At 42.7% G+C, this 17809-nt stretch overlaps 1 protein-coding gene across 3 annotated transcripts in view; it reads left to right on the forward strand.

Annotated features, from left to right (window-relative positions):
* Positions 1-17809, forward strand: part of dlg5a (discs, large homolog 5a (Drosophila)) — a 44143-nt gene that overhangs the window by 12940 nt on the left and 13394 nt on the right. For 2 of the 3 annotated variants that reach the window (XM_046069995.1, XM_046069997.1), the window contains exons 2-17: positions 5641-5709; positions 6758-6932; positions 7521-7664; positions 8494-8677; positions 9489-9748; positions 10019-10331; positions 11626-11856; positions 12182-12366; positions 12518-12643; positions 13555-13687; positions 13840-13967; positions 14057-14232; positions 14359-14462; positions 15684-15776; positions 15991-17043; positions 17595-17715. In XM_046069995.1, the coding sequence (XP_045925951.1) occupies positions 5641-5709; positions 6758-6932; positions 7521-7664; positions 8494-8677; positions 9489-9748; positions 10019-10331; positions 11626-11856; positions 12182-12366; positions 12518-12643; positions 13555-13687; positions 13840-13967; positions 14057-14232; positions 14359-14462; positions 15684-15776; positions 15991-17043; positions 17595-17715 (3495 nt within the window). The remainder of the gene's footprint in view (positions 1-5640; positions 5710-6757; positions 6933-7520; positions 7665-8493; positions 8678-9488; positions 9749-10018; positions 10332-11625; positions 11857-12181; positions 12367-12517; positions 12644-13554; positions 13688-13839; positions 13968-14056; positions 14233-14358; positions 14463-15683; positions 15777-15990; positions 17044-17594; positions 17716-17809) is intronic. The other variant, XM_046069996.1, reaches the window with a different exon arrangement.

Consider the following 17809-nt stretch of genomic DNA (forward strand, 5'->3'; position numbering starts at 1 on the left):
TTTTTTTTCTACAATCTCTTTCCTTACTTCTCTCCCTCTTTGTTTCTCAAACACCCTCCCTCCTTATCTCTTTTGCGACTTAGGCTATCTCCTTTCATCTGTCCTCCTCTGCTCCATGCCGTCCCCTTCTTTCCCCTCTTGCCCCCCTCTCCTCTCCTCTCTGTCTGCAGAGTTTAAAATGGAGTGGCTCAGTCGCACAGAGCTCATAGTTAATTAGGCTTGGCCTTGTCACACATTGAGGGCTGGAGCCAGAGTTGTTTCTAAACCCAGTGGGGAAGCAAGGACAGAGATGGAGATCTAGAAGAGTTGGCGTCAATCTGTTGCCTGCTGCTAACAAAGCCAGCTACCATTCCTCGGCTCTTTTAAACCCTGTACACAGAAAGACTTTATCCATGTGTTTGGTGTACATTTATATCACTAGATTTGCATTATCTGTGCTTCACTGTGCTGTTTTATGCAGGATCAAATATGTCTAATGTATGACTGTATACACAGGACTTCTTGGAACTGACTTGGAGCTGAAATGATTAGTTGATTAACCAGTAGCCGACAACAAGAAAATTAAGCATTTGATAATCAATTTATTTTTTGTTATTTTTCAAGTTAAAATATAAAACATTTATCTGGTTCCAGCTTGTATACAATGTGAGAATCAATGTTTTTCTGTTGTAAATGAAATACCTTTGGGATTTGGACAATGGGCCAGACAAAACAAGACATTTGAAGATGTCTCCTTGACGCTTAAGAGTAAATGTTTAATGGTTTCATCAAGAAAATAATCAGCAGATAAACAACAATGAAAATAATTGTTCGTTACAGCTGTACATTTATCAATGTGTATTTAAAAAATAAATCTAAATATTTGTGTGAAAATTGGATTTTCACTTAGAGGGACAGTTTTTCCCTGTTTGTATTTTCAGTTTTAATTACTGGAAGCATTTTCTAAAATGTGTATCGAGGGGACCTTATTTACTATAAATTGTGCTGTTCTGTGTCTTCCTGCAACAGCTAACACAGCAACCTTGGATGTGTGGGGATGTAAAAATGTTAAACCCATCTACTTCTGGAAAATATGGGTGGTCAAGTCAAAGTTTATTGCTATAGCACATTCAGACACAATGTGCTTTCAAATAAAAAGCAAGCGAGAAAGAATATACATTGGATGAAATAAAAACCCATCATATGAAGGTATTACAATACTACAAAAATAGAATAAAATAAGGCATTATATTTATTGCTATTATTTAAAAGGGGATAATAAAGAGAACATTGATTTGATTCAGAAATATTTTACCTGTTTAAACGCTTTCGAAAAAAATATGTTTTTAGTCCTGAAGAAGAAATCTTTATAGCAGCAGATCTTAGTGGTAGAGACCACCACCAATTTATTGTAGGTATAGTAAGTAGACCTTTACTTGATGATCTAAGGGATCTGTCCAGGGGACATAGGAAGGAGCTAAGCCAAGAAATTGGGGCTTAATGATGAATCATTTTCGAATCGAAATTTCGATTTGAAGGAACGCAATTAGTTAATCGTAAAGGTGGCGATTAAAATATAGGTTAATCATACAGGGCATTTGACCCGTTTTAAACAGTCGTGCAGTTACAAATTCATTCCGTTGTCGTCCTTGTGTGACAGATCTGCTCGCCAATCACAAGCGCTATGCGCCTCCAGTTATGGTCCTACTCACCAATCAGAGTGGGCACAGGGCTTACACTTTACAACATCAAATGAAACTAGAAGAAAACGTGGGATAATGTTGCCAGCCACACAGACGGCGGTTGTACCGCGGTTTTGTCCGGCGTCAATTCACTCAAGTGTTTCAGCTCAAGTGTACACGTTGTTAACATGTTGTTAATTTGTCATTGTGTGTGCTTCAACTACATATAACCGCCTTCTGTGAGCCAATTCCGTTCCGCTCTCTGCAGGCTAACGGTACATATCCACATGGAGCATTGTTCAGATTTTGTTTATTTGTTTTGCACCGGTTAGCAACGTTTTCAGATTGAACGACATGTTTCCTTGCAGCGTTGTGCAACGTTCCGCAACAGGCTTCTAGGTATGTTTTCTTGTGTTTGGTGGGCTTGTCACAGGTGTTACCCAATCAGCTGCAATAAGTTTTTAAACACAATGGTGTTAAAAAGGCAGGAAAATGGCTTGCGTACACAACAGGGGATGCTTCTCAAGTCTCTTAATTGCATCCACGTTTGGATACCCTCACTTGCCGTCTTTTCCTGCGTCTTATTGCCACCCACCGGGGATGCATGGAGGGACGCAAGGAAACCAAGTCAGGAGAGAAGGAACGAGGAAATATGTTTTTAGAGACATGAGACGTCCTTTCCTCCGAAGTGTCACATGAAGCGACGTCCGTTTCTGATGACGGCGGCAGCTGATCACAGCTGGATCAGCTGTGAGTCGGCAGCTGTAGAGATTTTTGATGGAGTGTGTATATATATTAAAAAAATAAAGTCTCAGTCATCAATGCAGAGCAGCATGATTCTCTCTGTAGCTGTTACCTGTTTAACAAACACCTGCACATGAATAATGATAAGTTACTGTAGGCCTAGGCAGTTTCTACTGGCACAATGCTGATATATCTGCATTTATATTTATTGATTCTGATTGTAAATTCGTTATTGAATAACCCAGAATATGATCATGTTGTCTTGGGATTTATTTGCTCTATGTTTAAGGGAAATTGAAATGATCAACGCTCAGTTTTAGGATTTCAGTTTACTTCCTCTTCAGATATCATTTAACACTAGTCTACTGCATGCATTTAATTTATGCAAGTCACATCACTCATCACCGATCGATCACTGCGTACCATTATAGCAATCCGACGCGAGTAGGTGAGATTGGCTGGATGAGCGGATTTATTTTCCTTTGCTTGCTTCGTTAGAGACTTTAGTGCAGTTTAGTGACTTGTCCGAGTCCTAACTGGTTTAGGCTACTATTTATTGTCGTCTATTGGACTAAACACAGGAATGACCAGCCTCAAATGTGACTGAATAGAAGACGATAAATGAGGTAAAACGTGTTTCTTGCTGACAGACTCTCTGACTCTCTCTGACTTTAATTGTCTTCATAATAAAAGTTGATGGGAGGAAAAAAAAGAAAAATAAAATCATTCTAATAGCCTAAATGAAGAAAGTTGTGTTGGGGCTTTTGTTGTTGAGACCTACAATGAACTCAGATTTTAACTAGACAGTGAATCATAAAACAAATCAAATATAGCCTAACACTTTGCAGTGATACACTAGAGTTTAATGTTATCTGTGGTGATGCATCAGATCAGTCTGATCAGCTGCAGCGTCCAATGACTATAACAGCTAGGACTACACGTTAAGGGGGCGTGTCGAACAGTAAAAGACTTCCGCGAAGGATGCACTGGTGTATCCTCGCTCCTCGGAGTGCAAATAAGAGCTTTGGGTTTGGGATGACCTGCTAGATGGCGAAGTGGAACAACTTTCGATTCAAGCGAGGAAACTATAAATAAGAGGCTGCGTTCTAAAAGTCTTTTTTGCTCAGGAAGGTTCCTAACTGAGTGAAGTGAACCGGAAGTATTTCAGTGGCAGCCATGATAAGAGCTTTGCGAATTCTCTAAAAGCTAAGGAAAGGAGCCTCAGTGCTTCCTTTCATATCTCCTTTAGCATAGGGTACACCGGACCATCCTTTACGAAAGGAAAGGCGAGAATGCCGTCCCACAATTCCTTGCGGCAACATTTAAACGTTCTCAAACGTTCTCAAAGAAATAAAATCCATTGACAACATTTAGCAAGGTCCTTGCAATACAGACTCACATTATGATAGGCTACTTGAATAAGACTCACAATTACCTTCTTGCTTTTGGTTTGTTTTATTTAGGCTTTTTTGTAATCTAATACTGTTTCAACGCCATTTTATGTTTCGGGTTGTTAAAATCATCTATAAAGTGTTTCCTACAATTTAAAAAAAATAATTAAAAAAAAAAAGAAATCACCGACCATGACTGATAAAGGATGTTGATCACCTTGTAAGTTACCATTGGCTATTAAGCCTTTTCTCTCTTATGTCATAACTTGCTAATATGCATAGGCCTATGTCTTAAAATGTCAACAATAGGCCTAACTGAGACCCACGCGAGCTGTCTCGTAACGTGATCAAAGTAAGGATAATGTTGCAGCGTGTAGCCTCACGATATGTATTGCCAGCCTTCAGCAATATCATTAATTTTACTTCAGTCACAGATGCTGATACTCTCGCCTTAATAAAGGCAAAGATCATTACGACAACACGGGGCGCAGATGCTGCGTTCCATTTACCTCGGAGGTCGGAGCTGGGAATGTCGTTACACCCAAGTTGACGGCGTTCCAGTTAACAAATCGGAAAAACTCGCTCGGCCAGCTATTTGTTTACAACTAACGTTAGCCAGGTTAGCTATTGATATGCCGATTGATTTAAAAAAAAACCAACCAAACAAAAAACCCCCCGCATTTTGCGGTATTTTTACTCACACTAAACACTGTAGCAACACGTCCACAGACAGCTGTTGGACAGCACTTTGTGTACGAACATTTATATGAGTCACAAGTACACAGAAGTGCTAATAAACAGTGAAAGCTGTAGGTTATACTAACTGTTGATACCCCGACAGCCATCTTGGATCACAAAGTCGGGGTAGTGCGGTTCTCCTGACTTCCCTTAAGGGGGCGTTCCCTTTGAAATTTTGACCTTTCAACTCGGAAATTCCGACTTCCCATGTCAACTGGAACGCACCATCAAAGATGCGCTTTTTGTAGTCCATTTTCAGAACATTAGTTTTATCACGGCAGCTTCCGTCAAAAATAGACTGGCATTGAATATTGAACTTAAACAAAACTAAACTAAACAAAAAAATTGCTAATCAAATCGTAATCGCAATATTTGGCAGAAAAATTAGACTTTTCCCCCAAATCGTTCAGCCCTACAAGAAATATTTAAAGTAAATTCTTTGTTTTACTGTGAGCCAGTGAGGAGTTAAAATAGTGATTGGTTTTAGTTAATACCCTGGCTGCAGCAGTATTTGGTGAAAATAACTAACTTTTACTGTACAATACGAATGATGTGTTGCCAGCCATGTTTATGTTGCTCTTTGGAGCAGGGACTCTGCAGTATAACGGGGATTTGCATACACTCTCCTGGATTGTGGTCGCCTGTGTGAAATATCCCCGAGCTTAACAGTGTGTACAGCTATTCAGATAGAGATTCAACCCCCCCCCCCCCCCCCCCCCCCCCCCGTCCCCTACTCTATGTGCTTGACATAAAAAGAGAAAATCCCATTTCAGCCGTGACATTCTGCCTGTGTAGCAGAAACATACAGGGACTATACATCAAAGCAAGGCAGAGTGCACAGTGAGGGAAAGGCGCTTTAATGACTACAGCGGTCTGGGGCGATAATATAGAGCTGCTAAGAGGAAGTGTTGGAAGTTATTATTCCAAGTATAAACCCTGCATCAAATTTATCATAAAAGTGTGCAGGGAATATGAAGCTGACTGTAATAATTTTTCATTTCCACATGTACAGGCAATTAATTCAAGCTTGTATGTAATTGGTTAATCAATCTGCCAGCGCTTTATATCTGAATGTATCTCTTCTCTTGGCCTTTGTTTCTTGGCAGGTTCCACATACAGCGTTCTCTCCACTATGCCCTCTGACTCAGAAAGCAGCAGCTCCCTCAGTAGTGTTGGTATGTATAAGGATCCAAGGGCGGGGTGTGGGTGTGTGTGTGTGTCTGTCTCATGCCAGGTCTATACCATTATTTACCATCTCCAAACACACTATAACAGTGCAAAAGTAAAATCAGCATGGCTGCATTATGGCATGTGGCATGCTGTTTACACTGATATTAGTGTAATTCCTGAGTAGTATTTTTTTTTTTTTTTCTTTAAATCCCACATTGGGGCAAAACCACTCTCCCAGTGTCTTTCTTTCCTTAAGAAAGCCATGCTTGCCTTTCCCTAGTTTTGACTAAAGTCCAAATGACTCAGCTGTGTTACATAAACCTCCAAAAGGGCCAAATGTTGAGCCAAAGATGGACATAATCCTCAGATTTCCAGCCATGGGTGTTCTTTTCAATGATGAAATCGACCCCAAAAGTGACTCTGCAATAATATATTTATTTATACTTTTTTTTTTTTGTCAGAATATGTCTTTCACTGTCAAGTACACACAGAATGACCTTGTTCAAACCCTCCTCTGTTGAGATCAGTCAGGTGAATTTTAATCTCTGTCATGACAGGTAGAGGGGAACTGACAGATCTTATGATAGTGTACATAAGACCAGGGTAATGAAAACGACATCTAGAAATTCTAGAAATCAACTATATAAATATAGTTATTACCTATTCCTTAGACCTCGATTCCTTGTTATTACAAACATGAGCACTTACATTTAATTCAAGAATATATGGATACATTTGTTTTACCCACACATAGAGTACTAGAGATGCATTACATCACCAAATCCAAATCTTGTATGCTTTTTCTGCTTTTCATTTCATGTCAGAGATTAAAGATGGTGTAGTCTTGTAAATCCAAGATAATTTCCTGCAAATTGTCACAGAAAAAGAACCCTGAGCAGATTATATAGGAGTTTATAGCAGGCAGTGGCTGCCCTCATTGGGCAGATCTAAACTTTAATGCTAAAGTTGGTTGCAAACTTGTGAATGATGATGTGAAACTCTTCCACTGTGTGCTGATAGTCCTAGCCTCCGGTAATGTGCTCACTGTTGCAGGTTCGCCTGTTAATGGTGAAGCGTCCTCCCCACCCCCAGCCATCAACGACAACCGGCCATCCGGCGACAACCTGGACACTATCTTGTTCCAGCTCCGTCAGGTGACCAGGGAGAGGGATGAGCTCCGTAAGCGTCTGGCATTGGCATCACCCGGGACCACCTTCGACGACTGCAGGTGCAAATCCTGGCCTGCCCGCCAAGTTGATGTTATTGTTTATTTCCCTGTGGTAACGATTTTTATTTGGCTGATCTCTATGAATTTGTCTACTGTGATTAAAGTGTTTTTTGTTTTGTTTTTTTTGTTTTTTTTGCTTAAATGAAATACAGCACGTCCAACTATTGACCTGATCTGAGAAAATATGTGATTGGTAATGATTACGTTCTTTAGATTGTTAAAGTCATCTTGATGTCAGTAGTGTCTGCCTTGTTTTCATCTACTAATTCTCTGCTGTGTGGAATAATGTTGACTCTACCTTGCAGAGTTGGGCCACTGACTTCTTAATTAAGTTTAATGTGCTCTATTTACCAGATGTTTCTTGTGCAACAGATGATACGATGGCTGCTTTGCTTACATCATTGCATACTTAAAAAAAAATGCAATTTACATTTAGTCAAACATTTCACTCAGATATTATGAAAGCACATACAAGGGGCAGGTCACTAATATTTTTTTATATCCTCCATAATCTTTACTGGGTTTGGCCACATTATCGCACAAGGCTGCTGGATAGAGTTTTGATTCCTTGCTGCTTTTCACCTTAAGGCCAAATTCCAAAGCCAGTCATGATTATGAGCGTCTGAAAAGTCAGTGCATGAGGGCCATGGCAGATCTGCAGTCTCTCCAGAACCAGCACACCAAAACACTCAAGAGGTGCGAGGAGGCTGTAAAAGAAGCCGACTTCTACCAGTAAGTATTTCTCCTGCTAAGTGTCATCGTACCAATTTTCCCGTTCTGGTTGCTAACGAAGGACTCTTTAATAGTCATTCAGTTTTAAACATTTATCTGTATAATACAGGTAGTGTAAATGTGATTCACCTAGTTGCTTAGATTTCCATATTAAAGCAGTGGTAAATTTGTGTCTGGAGTGTTGTAAGCGTAGGATAAACGTTTTGTCACCAGCTGCCTGCTGCTTTTCATCGTAGAAAGAATTACATTTTATTGCATTGTTTTAATGGAATTGCAGCAAATTCTGGCATGGAGTTGCAATTAACCTAATTGAAAGAACATCCCTTGGAGCTACAGCTGGCACATTGAAAGAGAATTGGCATTACAAAAAAATAATAACATGCACGGTTTTAAAAGCTTGGAAATGGAGGCATTTATGTGATTGAATAATTCAGCCTAACAGCTCATAAGCTGAAGCACAATTTCTAGAGCATAGAAAGTGATCATACAGTGTATTAACTGTTAGAGAGTGCAGCTAGTTTGAATATTTTCTAACATGAAAGAAGCAAAAGGTAAGTTGTTAAATTTTAGATGTTGAATGGGTAATCAGATCGATGTTTTATACAGTATATAGATAACACGGATGCTTTGTACGCTTTTGGCTGACATCGGTTCAACATATTCCGCACAGAAAGCTTGATTAAAAAAGTGTTAATCTAGGCATTTAAAGTTCTCCTACTGGGTTTTAAGCCCCCTGTTTTCTTAATATCATCAAAGCTTGCTTTCTGTTATTTATCTGTGCATGTGCAGTGTGTCTCCCTGTACGCACACATGTGTTTCCTCTACCCAGCATGCTGCACAGTCGCGTCTTGGGCGAACAGACACAGCTGAAGGAGGAGATGGAGACACTCAGGAGGGACAATGCCCAACTTGTCCGAGAGCACAACCACCTGAAACAGAACTGTGAGGAGCTCCAACGACTGCACAGTGAAGACCAGAAAGAGTTAGCAGACCTCCGGCTGCAACAACAGCAGGTACAATCCATTCGCACTTAAACACACACACACACACAAGCAGACACATGTGTGGGTGTTTACTGTAGCTGCCCAGATGTTATGCCAACATCCAAAATCAAACAGATTTTTCACAAAGAATATTTTTACTTTGCTACAGCATCATACATTTTTAATAGTTCCTCTTTCTAATGTGAAGTCATACATTTCAGACAGTCAAACAATATTGCCTGTTGTCTACTATGCACTTAATACTTTGTTCTAAGCAGCACAAGGGTGCTGTGACTTGTTTTGGACTTCAGTGCTGTCCTGTCTCACACAGCACCCACGGGAACACTGCAGTGGCTAAGAGCACAGGGCAGCCAAGCAGAGGGAAGTGCATACAGAGCAATTCTGAAAAGGGCAAGCGCAGGAATAAAGGGCTTGGGCAAAGGGCACGCTGACCCAAACCATGTAGCTGATCAGTGTATAATACGCACTGTATGCTGTATAGGTCAGTACAGCCCTGAGGTCACAGTAGCTCTGTCAGGAGTCAGGAGGACTATATTAGCAAGATCTGCAGTAATGAGAATGAATAATGCAGTCTGAAGGACACAATCTACACACAAAAGTGTTAATTTTGCAGGACAGCCATTTGGCTTTACTTTTATGCCTAAATGCAGTTCTAAAAATGCACTTTGTTCAGGCTGGCACAGGATTTGCTTGCCGTGTAAAAATAGAATCCTGCCTACACATTGATGCCATCTGCTGCTAAGGTGGGGCACAGCAAATATGGCCTCGGTTCAATTTCATCTGATGGCATCAACATTTTGACTTTTGTTGTCCTTACCAGGTAATGAGAGAGAAGGGCTCGTCAGAAGTGTTAAACAAACTGTATGACACGGCTATGGACAAGCTGGAGGGCGTAAAGAAGGAGTACGATGCCTTGAGCAAGCGCTACAGTGAGAAGGTGGCTAACCATAACACAGACCTGAGCCGCCTGGAGCAGGCCGAGGAGGAGAACCGGAGGCTGCAGAAGCAGATGGATGCATTGCTCAAACAGCGAGACTCGGCCATGCACTACCAGCAGCAGTACTCCACGTCGATGAGGAGGTGAAAGCATTTATCGTCTGCACACATACAGACGACAAAACACATGAGACGAACCACTGTTATATTGCTGGGAAAATCACTTAATATCAATATGTAGTAAATATTGTGGTTCAAGCTTGTGATGGTTTCGCTGGACTGAATCAGTCTGGCAGAGGAGGTGATGACCCCAGCACCTGTACACAAACATGGGAACAGTCGAGCTGCAGGCTGCACATCATTTTATATGGGCATCTCATACAAACGCTCACCATCGTCCTCTGCCCTCCCCAGGTTTGATTCAGTGCAGCAGGAACTGAACAAGTCCTCAGCTCAGAACAAGGAGCTGCAGAGAGAAATGGAGCGCCTGCAGTCAGAGGTGACACGTTACAAGAACCTGCAGCTGAAGGCAGCCAAGGACTGCGAGAAGTACAAGGAGGAGCGGGACTCCGTGTTCAACGAGTATCGACTCATCATGAGTGAGAGGGACCAGGTGATCAAGGAGCTGGACAAGTTGCAAACAGAGCTGGAGGCTGCTGAAGCCCGGCTGAAAAACACCTCCTCAGAGAGAGTGGTGGCCAGTGAAGAGTTGGAGGCACTCAGACAGGTATCAGGTTTAAGAATGTACAAAACTTTATATAATATATTAGTCATACCTGATGCACTGTTAATATCACAACATCATGATAACTATTCTTATAAATTCTCTCAAACAATATATCAAATATTTTAGACAATATCAAACAGAAATGAATAAATGACATGACTAAACCTTTACTCACAAAATTCGATATATTATAGACGTTTGTGTATATAGATGAATGAAAAACTTGTTTAACACATTGTGGAACATCTAATTATTTGCATTTTAGTTAGATGAGAAGATGGAGACTACTCATGTCTCTAAGGTTAATAGGTAGCTGGAACCAGCAGCCAGTTAGCTTAGCTGAGCATAAAGACTGGAAACAGAGAAACGGCTAACCTGGCTCTGTCTAAAAGGCAACAAAACCCACCTACCACCACACAATTATATCTTGTTTGTTTAATCCAAAATGGTTATATAGTGGACTATTTCATGCCCAGTCCCAGTTGCTAAGCATCCCCCAGGGACTCCAGGAAGTTTCTGGTCCTGGCCAAGAATTAGTCTGCGAATCGTTGTTTTTACACTTGAGTTTTTGTACGGATTAAACCAATATTAGTAAATCAGTAAATGGTGACATGAAACAAACAATATGTAAGCAACATTTCAAATACACCTGAATTGTTGTGCGTTTTGTGACTTTCAGTCAAATTAAATATTGTCTTGTCTTGTTCTCGTGAACCCAATATGGTGTATTGTCTTATCTCGTCATTAGCTACATGTATTGTCATACCTTATACTACAGAACCCGGATAGCTGTTTCCCCGTTTCCAGTCTTTTTCTTGCTATGCTAAGCTAACTGGCTGCTGCCTCCAGCTACATATTTACAGTAGAGATATTAGTGGAAAGCAAATAAATATATTTTCTAAAACATCAAACCTAAAATATTTTGGAATAAAAACTATTCTCATCACAGCTTCCACAAGAGACTTAGTGTCCCACTGACTGTAACTCAGTAAACTATTTCCTCTGTGAGAATTTAATATCAACCTGTCAAGTTTTTAATGCATCTGTAAAAATGACTTTGGCCAGGCATCTACTTTTCAGTCAGTGGGTCAAAGGCCATTTCACAGAGCACACTGCACAAAAATATGTCAGCTCCACCGCCTCCTTTTTGAAGAATATTTTTGAACACTGGTTGACAGACAAAAGATACTCATAAGTAGTGTAGGGCCACTCTGCATCACATCGCGTTAATGACTCAGTGTTGAGATGCCCTCATTCCCACACACACACACACTACACTTTTGTTCTGTGACAGGAGTTGAACTCGTCACTGGTGGACCGCGACAGGGCCATCTGCGAGAGGAATGAGCTGCTAGAGAAGTACTGCCACGAGGTGAAGGACAAGGCCGAGGCTCAGAAGGAGCTGAGCCAGGCCTGCAAGGACATCGAGATGGTCAGGGAGGAGAGGGATGTGGCCCGCAAGGAGAGGACGGAGGCCATCATTCAACGGGATCAGTTGCTCCGAGAGTACTATCAGGCCAGACAGGTAACAAATACACCACACCTTAGATTTGACAGTATAAAGTCAAAGGCTAGACACATGATAAAGAGCTTAGTGCATCCTTAGAGCTGTTAGATGGTGGATTACAGGATGTTGGTGGACTGAAAGTTCTGATGTCTGGACCTAGGTTTGCCCACTAGATGGCCCTCTTAACAGTCCTTCTATATATCACATGTACTTGAACCTTTTGTTTGAAAGTCACACATCTGGGTAGTCTCCTGTAAAAAGACTGCAAACTCTGGGATGTTGTAACAAATGGAAAGGCAATAAATAATAAGTAATGTTATTCATGTATACTCAATGTTCGTAGAAACAAGACTCGGCCACCTTGGACATGGAACGAGCCAATAAGGAGATTGAGATGCTGAGGAAACAGTATGAGGCCATGTCCCAGGAACTGAAGGAGGCCACACAGGAGGCTGAGGTGGCCAAATGTCGACGGGACTGGGCCTTTCAAGAGAGGGACAAAATAGTGGCGGAGAGGGAGAGCATAAGGTCAGTCTGTGAATGGGGTTTGTTAAAGACTCCTGATAGGAGTTGAAGGGCACATTCGATGACCCAGATCTTAGAGAATCACTAGCTAATACCTGCTCCTTCCAATACGCTTCTCACATCGTCTCGCCACCTCTCTCCTCTCCTTCCCCAGGACTCTTTGTGATAATCTGCGGCGGGAACGGGACCGGGCAGTCAGCGATTTGGCCGATGCCCTGCGTAACCTGGACGATATGAGGAAACAGAAGAACGATTCTTTGAGAGAACTCAAAGAACTAAAGTGAGTCTTGAAAATGAAATGAAAATGATACGAAAGACTCAATCCAAGGAAAATCCTTCTTCAGGACTTCATTGCCTCTACTTTGCCAACTTCCTGTGTCATACTGTCTTTGTCTCTATAAGCTGTTGTACTCAGTGTGTGGCAGGGCGTAAACACTGATATTCTGCCTTTGGAGACATCACAGAGCTCTGTTGTTTGTCTGGCACCCTTTCCACATGGCCAGATTAAAAGTGTAATCCCAAAAAGTGGCAGTGTTTTGGACACACATACACATTTGGATTCTCATTGTCTCTTCCTCCCTGCATAAGAACGTGTTTATATTGCATGTAAAAGCTCCCCCTGCTGGTTAAAGCGGATATGACAGCCATTTTTGAATCGACGCACCATGTGGAGTACGCAGTATGCTGTGACTTTGAGAGTTTCTTCCTCTATCCTCTATAAAGAACAATGGTTGATTGGGGTTTTAATGTCACAGCTACCCTCAAGGCATGCCTTGATAGGACACCATATATCTTTCTGACAGTGGGGCATTGTGTGCATTCTACTTTTAGTTTTCTTATGAGTAAATATAAATTTGATTCCCATAACCACAAAAAGGAAAGTGGATTAAAAGGATAGAACCACATAAAAAAAATTTTGAGCCATATAAAAAGAAGGTCAAATCATGTATAACCTTCTCCATGTTATTTTATCTGTGTACATGCAACCCCCTCCCAAATACAGACTGGTTTTACATCCATTATGATGCACACACTTTAATTTTATTCCAAACAGAGGAACGGTGTGCTTTTGGTTTGGAAAATCTTTTCCAGTATTCTGACTGACTGTGTCTGATTCTTTCTGTTGTCTCTGCCCATACATCCTCAAGTGACAGACCTTTGACTCTGTGTGCGATGTCTTCCTTTGTTAAGGGAGAAGATGGAGAGCCAGCTGGAGAAGGAGGCCCGGTTCTGTCAGCTAATGGCCCACAGCTCTCACGACTCAGCCATTGACACAGACTCCCTGGAGTGGGAGACAGAGGTGGTGGAGTTTGAAAAAGACCGGGTAAGAGCAGTGCTCAGCTCTTATTACTGAGAGTGATTTGGTGACATGCCAGTCTCTTGAGAGCCAGTAGATTTCTAAAGCCAAAAACTTGATGATATTGAAATAAGTTTGTCAAAATGAAGACTGACATTTATATCATTGCCTTTTTACAGGATGACATGGATTTGAAGGCACTTGGGTTTGATATTGCTGAGGGAGTAAATGATCCGTATTTACCAGGGGATTGTGGAATATTTGTTACAAGGGTGGACAAAGGAAGTATCGCGGATGGAAGGTTAAGGTATGAGCTGCCTCATGAAGCTCTCCAATGTCCTTTTCTGGACTAAGAGTTTATGAAATGCCTCATCGTCCGTCCTCTTGCGTTTCCAGAGTGAATGATTGGTTGTTGAAGATTAATGACGTCGACCTGACCAATAAGGATAGGAAGCAGGTGGTGAAGGCTGTCCTCAATGGTGGAGGGTTGATCAACATGGTGGTACGAAGAAGGAAGTCTCTGGGAGGAAGGCTCGTCACTCCTGTTCACATCAACCTCGTGGGACACAAAGGTGTACATAAGACTGCTAAATGACTTAGCTTGCTTATAAAGTTTAAAGGCTTTGTCTTCGTGTCGTTACTTTTCCTTGTGGCTGCCGTTTCACGTTTTCTTGTTTATTTTCTCTTCTGTATCTCAGACAGTGGCATTGGACTGGAGAGCGGCGTGTTTGTCACTGCCATCGTCCAGGGCAGTCCAGCAGCCAGGGAGGGTTCTCTTACAGTTGGAGACCGACTGATCGCTGTGAGTCCTTGTTAGCGCCTCCTCTAAAGATCCATCTTATTTTATTTATTTTTTTTATACTCCCTTTCTCCGCATCTACCATACTGCAGCTCACACAGGTTCCCTTGGCTTTCTAAACCAGGCCCTGTTCTATTCCAGTATCCACACTCCAAAAGCCAGATAAGGTGGGATTTGGTTGAGTGTGTGAAGCAGAGGGAGGAAAGTCTCCTGCTTTGATTAAATCCTCAAAAAACTTGCAGCAGTAGAGGGCTAGGTGGAGCTGTCTTCGCACACAAGAGAAGACGAGTGTCAGAAATGAAACTATACATCACCATCTCCCATCTTTTGAAAAGTGACCTTGTCTCTTATGCTAATCTGCCAGTTGCAGCGGAAATCTTAACACCCCTGTGCATTACCCTCTCAGAGAAGCCAGTCTCAGAGAACTTAGATATCACCATTTAGCAGCAGAGCAGTCTTATCCATGTAGCCAGGGAACTGATATGCCAGATGATAGCTCAGCTGCAACCACAATTAGCAATGGTAAGTACAGATGATGCTTTGAGAGATCTTAATCATGGCAGAGTATCGTGTTTGATCATGCCCTTGTAGATGTTAATCACATTAGTGTATCGTGTTATATATAACTTATTAAACGCTTAATTGTGTTTGAAAGAGGAAAAAAAGGAAAAAAAGAGTCCACAGTGCTAAATCTGCAATGAAATATGCATGGGATGCAATTGAATGTCGGTAGCTAAACTCTGAGGCTCAGAGGTGAGCCAAGAGATGCTCGATAAAATGTATCAGATGTGTAGCAGATATGTTCTAGGTCAAAGCAGAAAGTTCTTTCCTGAAGTGATTTGATGATAAATCTCAGCTGTAATATATTACTGACTTTGCTCTTTAATATCTCTGACCATTTAAAAAGAAAATTCTCTCAAGGCGAGCCCATTGTGAAGGAAATGTGCGGATTGCAGTGTGTGGGTTCTGCAGACTGAAATGTGCTGGTCTAGATTTCTTGTGTTTTCCACAGTGAGTGAAACGCATCACAGGCCCCAGGCACTCTCACATTCAGAAGATATGTCACCTGTATGTGTTATGTAGATGTGCATTTATTTTGTCAAAACTGCCACACAAGACATACAACACTTACCCCGTCTCAGAGGAATATCATACAGACTAACGTGCATTGCTTAAGTGTTGAATGACCTGTCCTTATTTCCTGTGTCTTTCTCTACTCCCCAGATAAATGGCATTGCTCTGGATAACAAATCTGTGACAGAGTGTGAGGCTCTGTTGAGGAGCTGCAGGGACTCTCTTAGCCTCTCTCTCATGAAGGTGGGCCACACTCTTTCTCACTTTCTGAGCTCCTTTCTACTTCACCTATGCCAAAAATCTTCAAGAGCTTTCTTTCTACTTTTGCATGCCCTACATAGCAGTTTTACAATTTGGTTTGTGAGAACTGAATTATCTAAAGCATTACTAATTACTTTGCCAGTATATAAAAATGTTCATTTGGTGAGGCTAATTCTTTCATCTGTTCTCGCCACAGTTCTTCCCTCATAGCACATCAGGCCAGAACATCTTTGAGAGCCTGCGTGAGTCATCAGAGAAGTCCAACGGGCGCCTTCACCTGTCAGAGATTCACTCCCGGAACAGCCGCAATCTCAAACACAACAGTTCAACACAGACTGACATCTTCTGCCCTGATGTTGGGAGCACCAGCACGAGTAGCATCTCTGGGGAGAGGAGGAAGGTCAGAGGTGAATCTGATGAGGTGTACGGCGACATTAGCAAGCCGTTCTCCACAGGTTCCCTCCATGCCACTAGCCTTCGGCCAGCCTCTGACTTGGGCACAGGCCGCTATGGACCCAGTGCTTTCCAGGAGTGCTGTCCCTACACAAAGGGCCCTTCCTCCTTGCCCTTTGACCCTGTCTCTCCCTCAGACTGCATCACAATGGAGACAACCCTGGAGAAGAAGCACAGTGGGGGCACGTGGCCTAAGATGATGGTGGGAGCCATGTCGGTTGCGCCAGAAAACACCAGTCCAGTCACAGCTGCAGCCCAGCTCTCCATCTACAAATCGCCCAAGCAAAGGAAGTCCATCTTCGACCCAGACACTTTCAAACGCCCCGAAACACCTTCCTCTAAGATGGAGTACATGGCAGCAAATCAGATTGCTGCAGTAGCCGCCGCCGCTGCAGCTTCCCACTCCCCACAACCTTCAAAGACAGAGTCCCTGTCCTCCTCATCCACCCCTACCCCAACCCCTCCAACCCCACCCACTCGCAGTGACTCCTTTAAGTTCAAACACAAACATCAAAGCAGCTCTGCCTCTGACAGCACAATCACCTCAGATAGCAAGGGAGAGGCCGCCACCTCCATGGCAGCAGGAGAAAGCAGAGAGAGGAGTGAGCGAGAACGAGACAGGAATGGAAACCACTATTTCCTGGACGGCAAGGTCCTGACTTCGAGGAAGTCATGTGACGAGGACATCGGCCGAACCAGGGGGGAGGAGCCAGAGGTTAAGAGGCCGCGCCCTAAATCTGCACCCGCCCTTCGGCGTAGGATGACCCCCCAGACCATCACTCTTCCAACCTTCCAAGTGAGTCCATTTAAAGCATCACAAATGGATCTTTATGTGGTGCATGTGCTCCTGGAAGTTCTTCCCGTAAAAATTCTCTTTTGCCTACTCTCCACACCAATTCAAGGCAGTTAGCTTACATTGACAAGTGTTTGAATTCAAAATGTGGCCAACATTTCAAATCATACCAGTGGTCCAAAGCATCCATTTTGTAATAGAATTTACAGCTCTGTCAGAGTAATGCCTCTGGGACTTGCCTCTTAGCCAGCGTGTCAAAGTGATTGATGCTTCTGCACTGGTACAGACACCCAGCCCAGGAGCTGAGTCAGTGCCTGGGGCTCAGACAACCATGCCTGGCTACCTCTTCAGGCCCTGAAGCATGCAGAATGGGGGTGGTGGGGGGCTAAATGTCTATTTTACTGTTTTGGGATGTTCGTTCAGTAATTTTTCTCATACTTGTCTGGTCCGGTACTTGTCTCCAGCAAAGTGTAGAGGATTTGTCCCTAGACATAATGGTGTTTTGTTACCCTGCAGGGAAAATGGTAACTTATTGTTTCTGTCATTCATCACAGAGCTATTCTAACGATGAGCATTCACCGGAGCCCAGGGACATGCTGCGTTCCTCCCCAAGCCGCTCCCATAGGCACAGCGTCGGCTTCGTCCCCACAGTCTACAATGGCACCCTACCTCCTAGTGAGTTTCTCAAATGCTTACACACATACACCTACATGCTTTCACCATAATCTTACGACACCCCCCCCCCCCCCCCCCCCCCCCCCCCCCCCCC

The sequence above is a fragment of the Micropterus dolomieu genome, linkage group LG15, assembly GCF_021292245.1.
Source record: "Micropterus dolomieu isolate WLL.071019.BEF.003 ecotype Adirondacks linkage group LG15, ASM2129224v1, whole genome shotgun sequence".
Lineage (NCBI taxonomy): Eukaryota > Metazoa > Chordata > Actinopteri > Centrarchiformes > Centrarchidae > Micropterus > Micropterus dolomieu.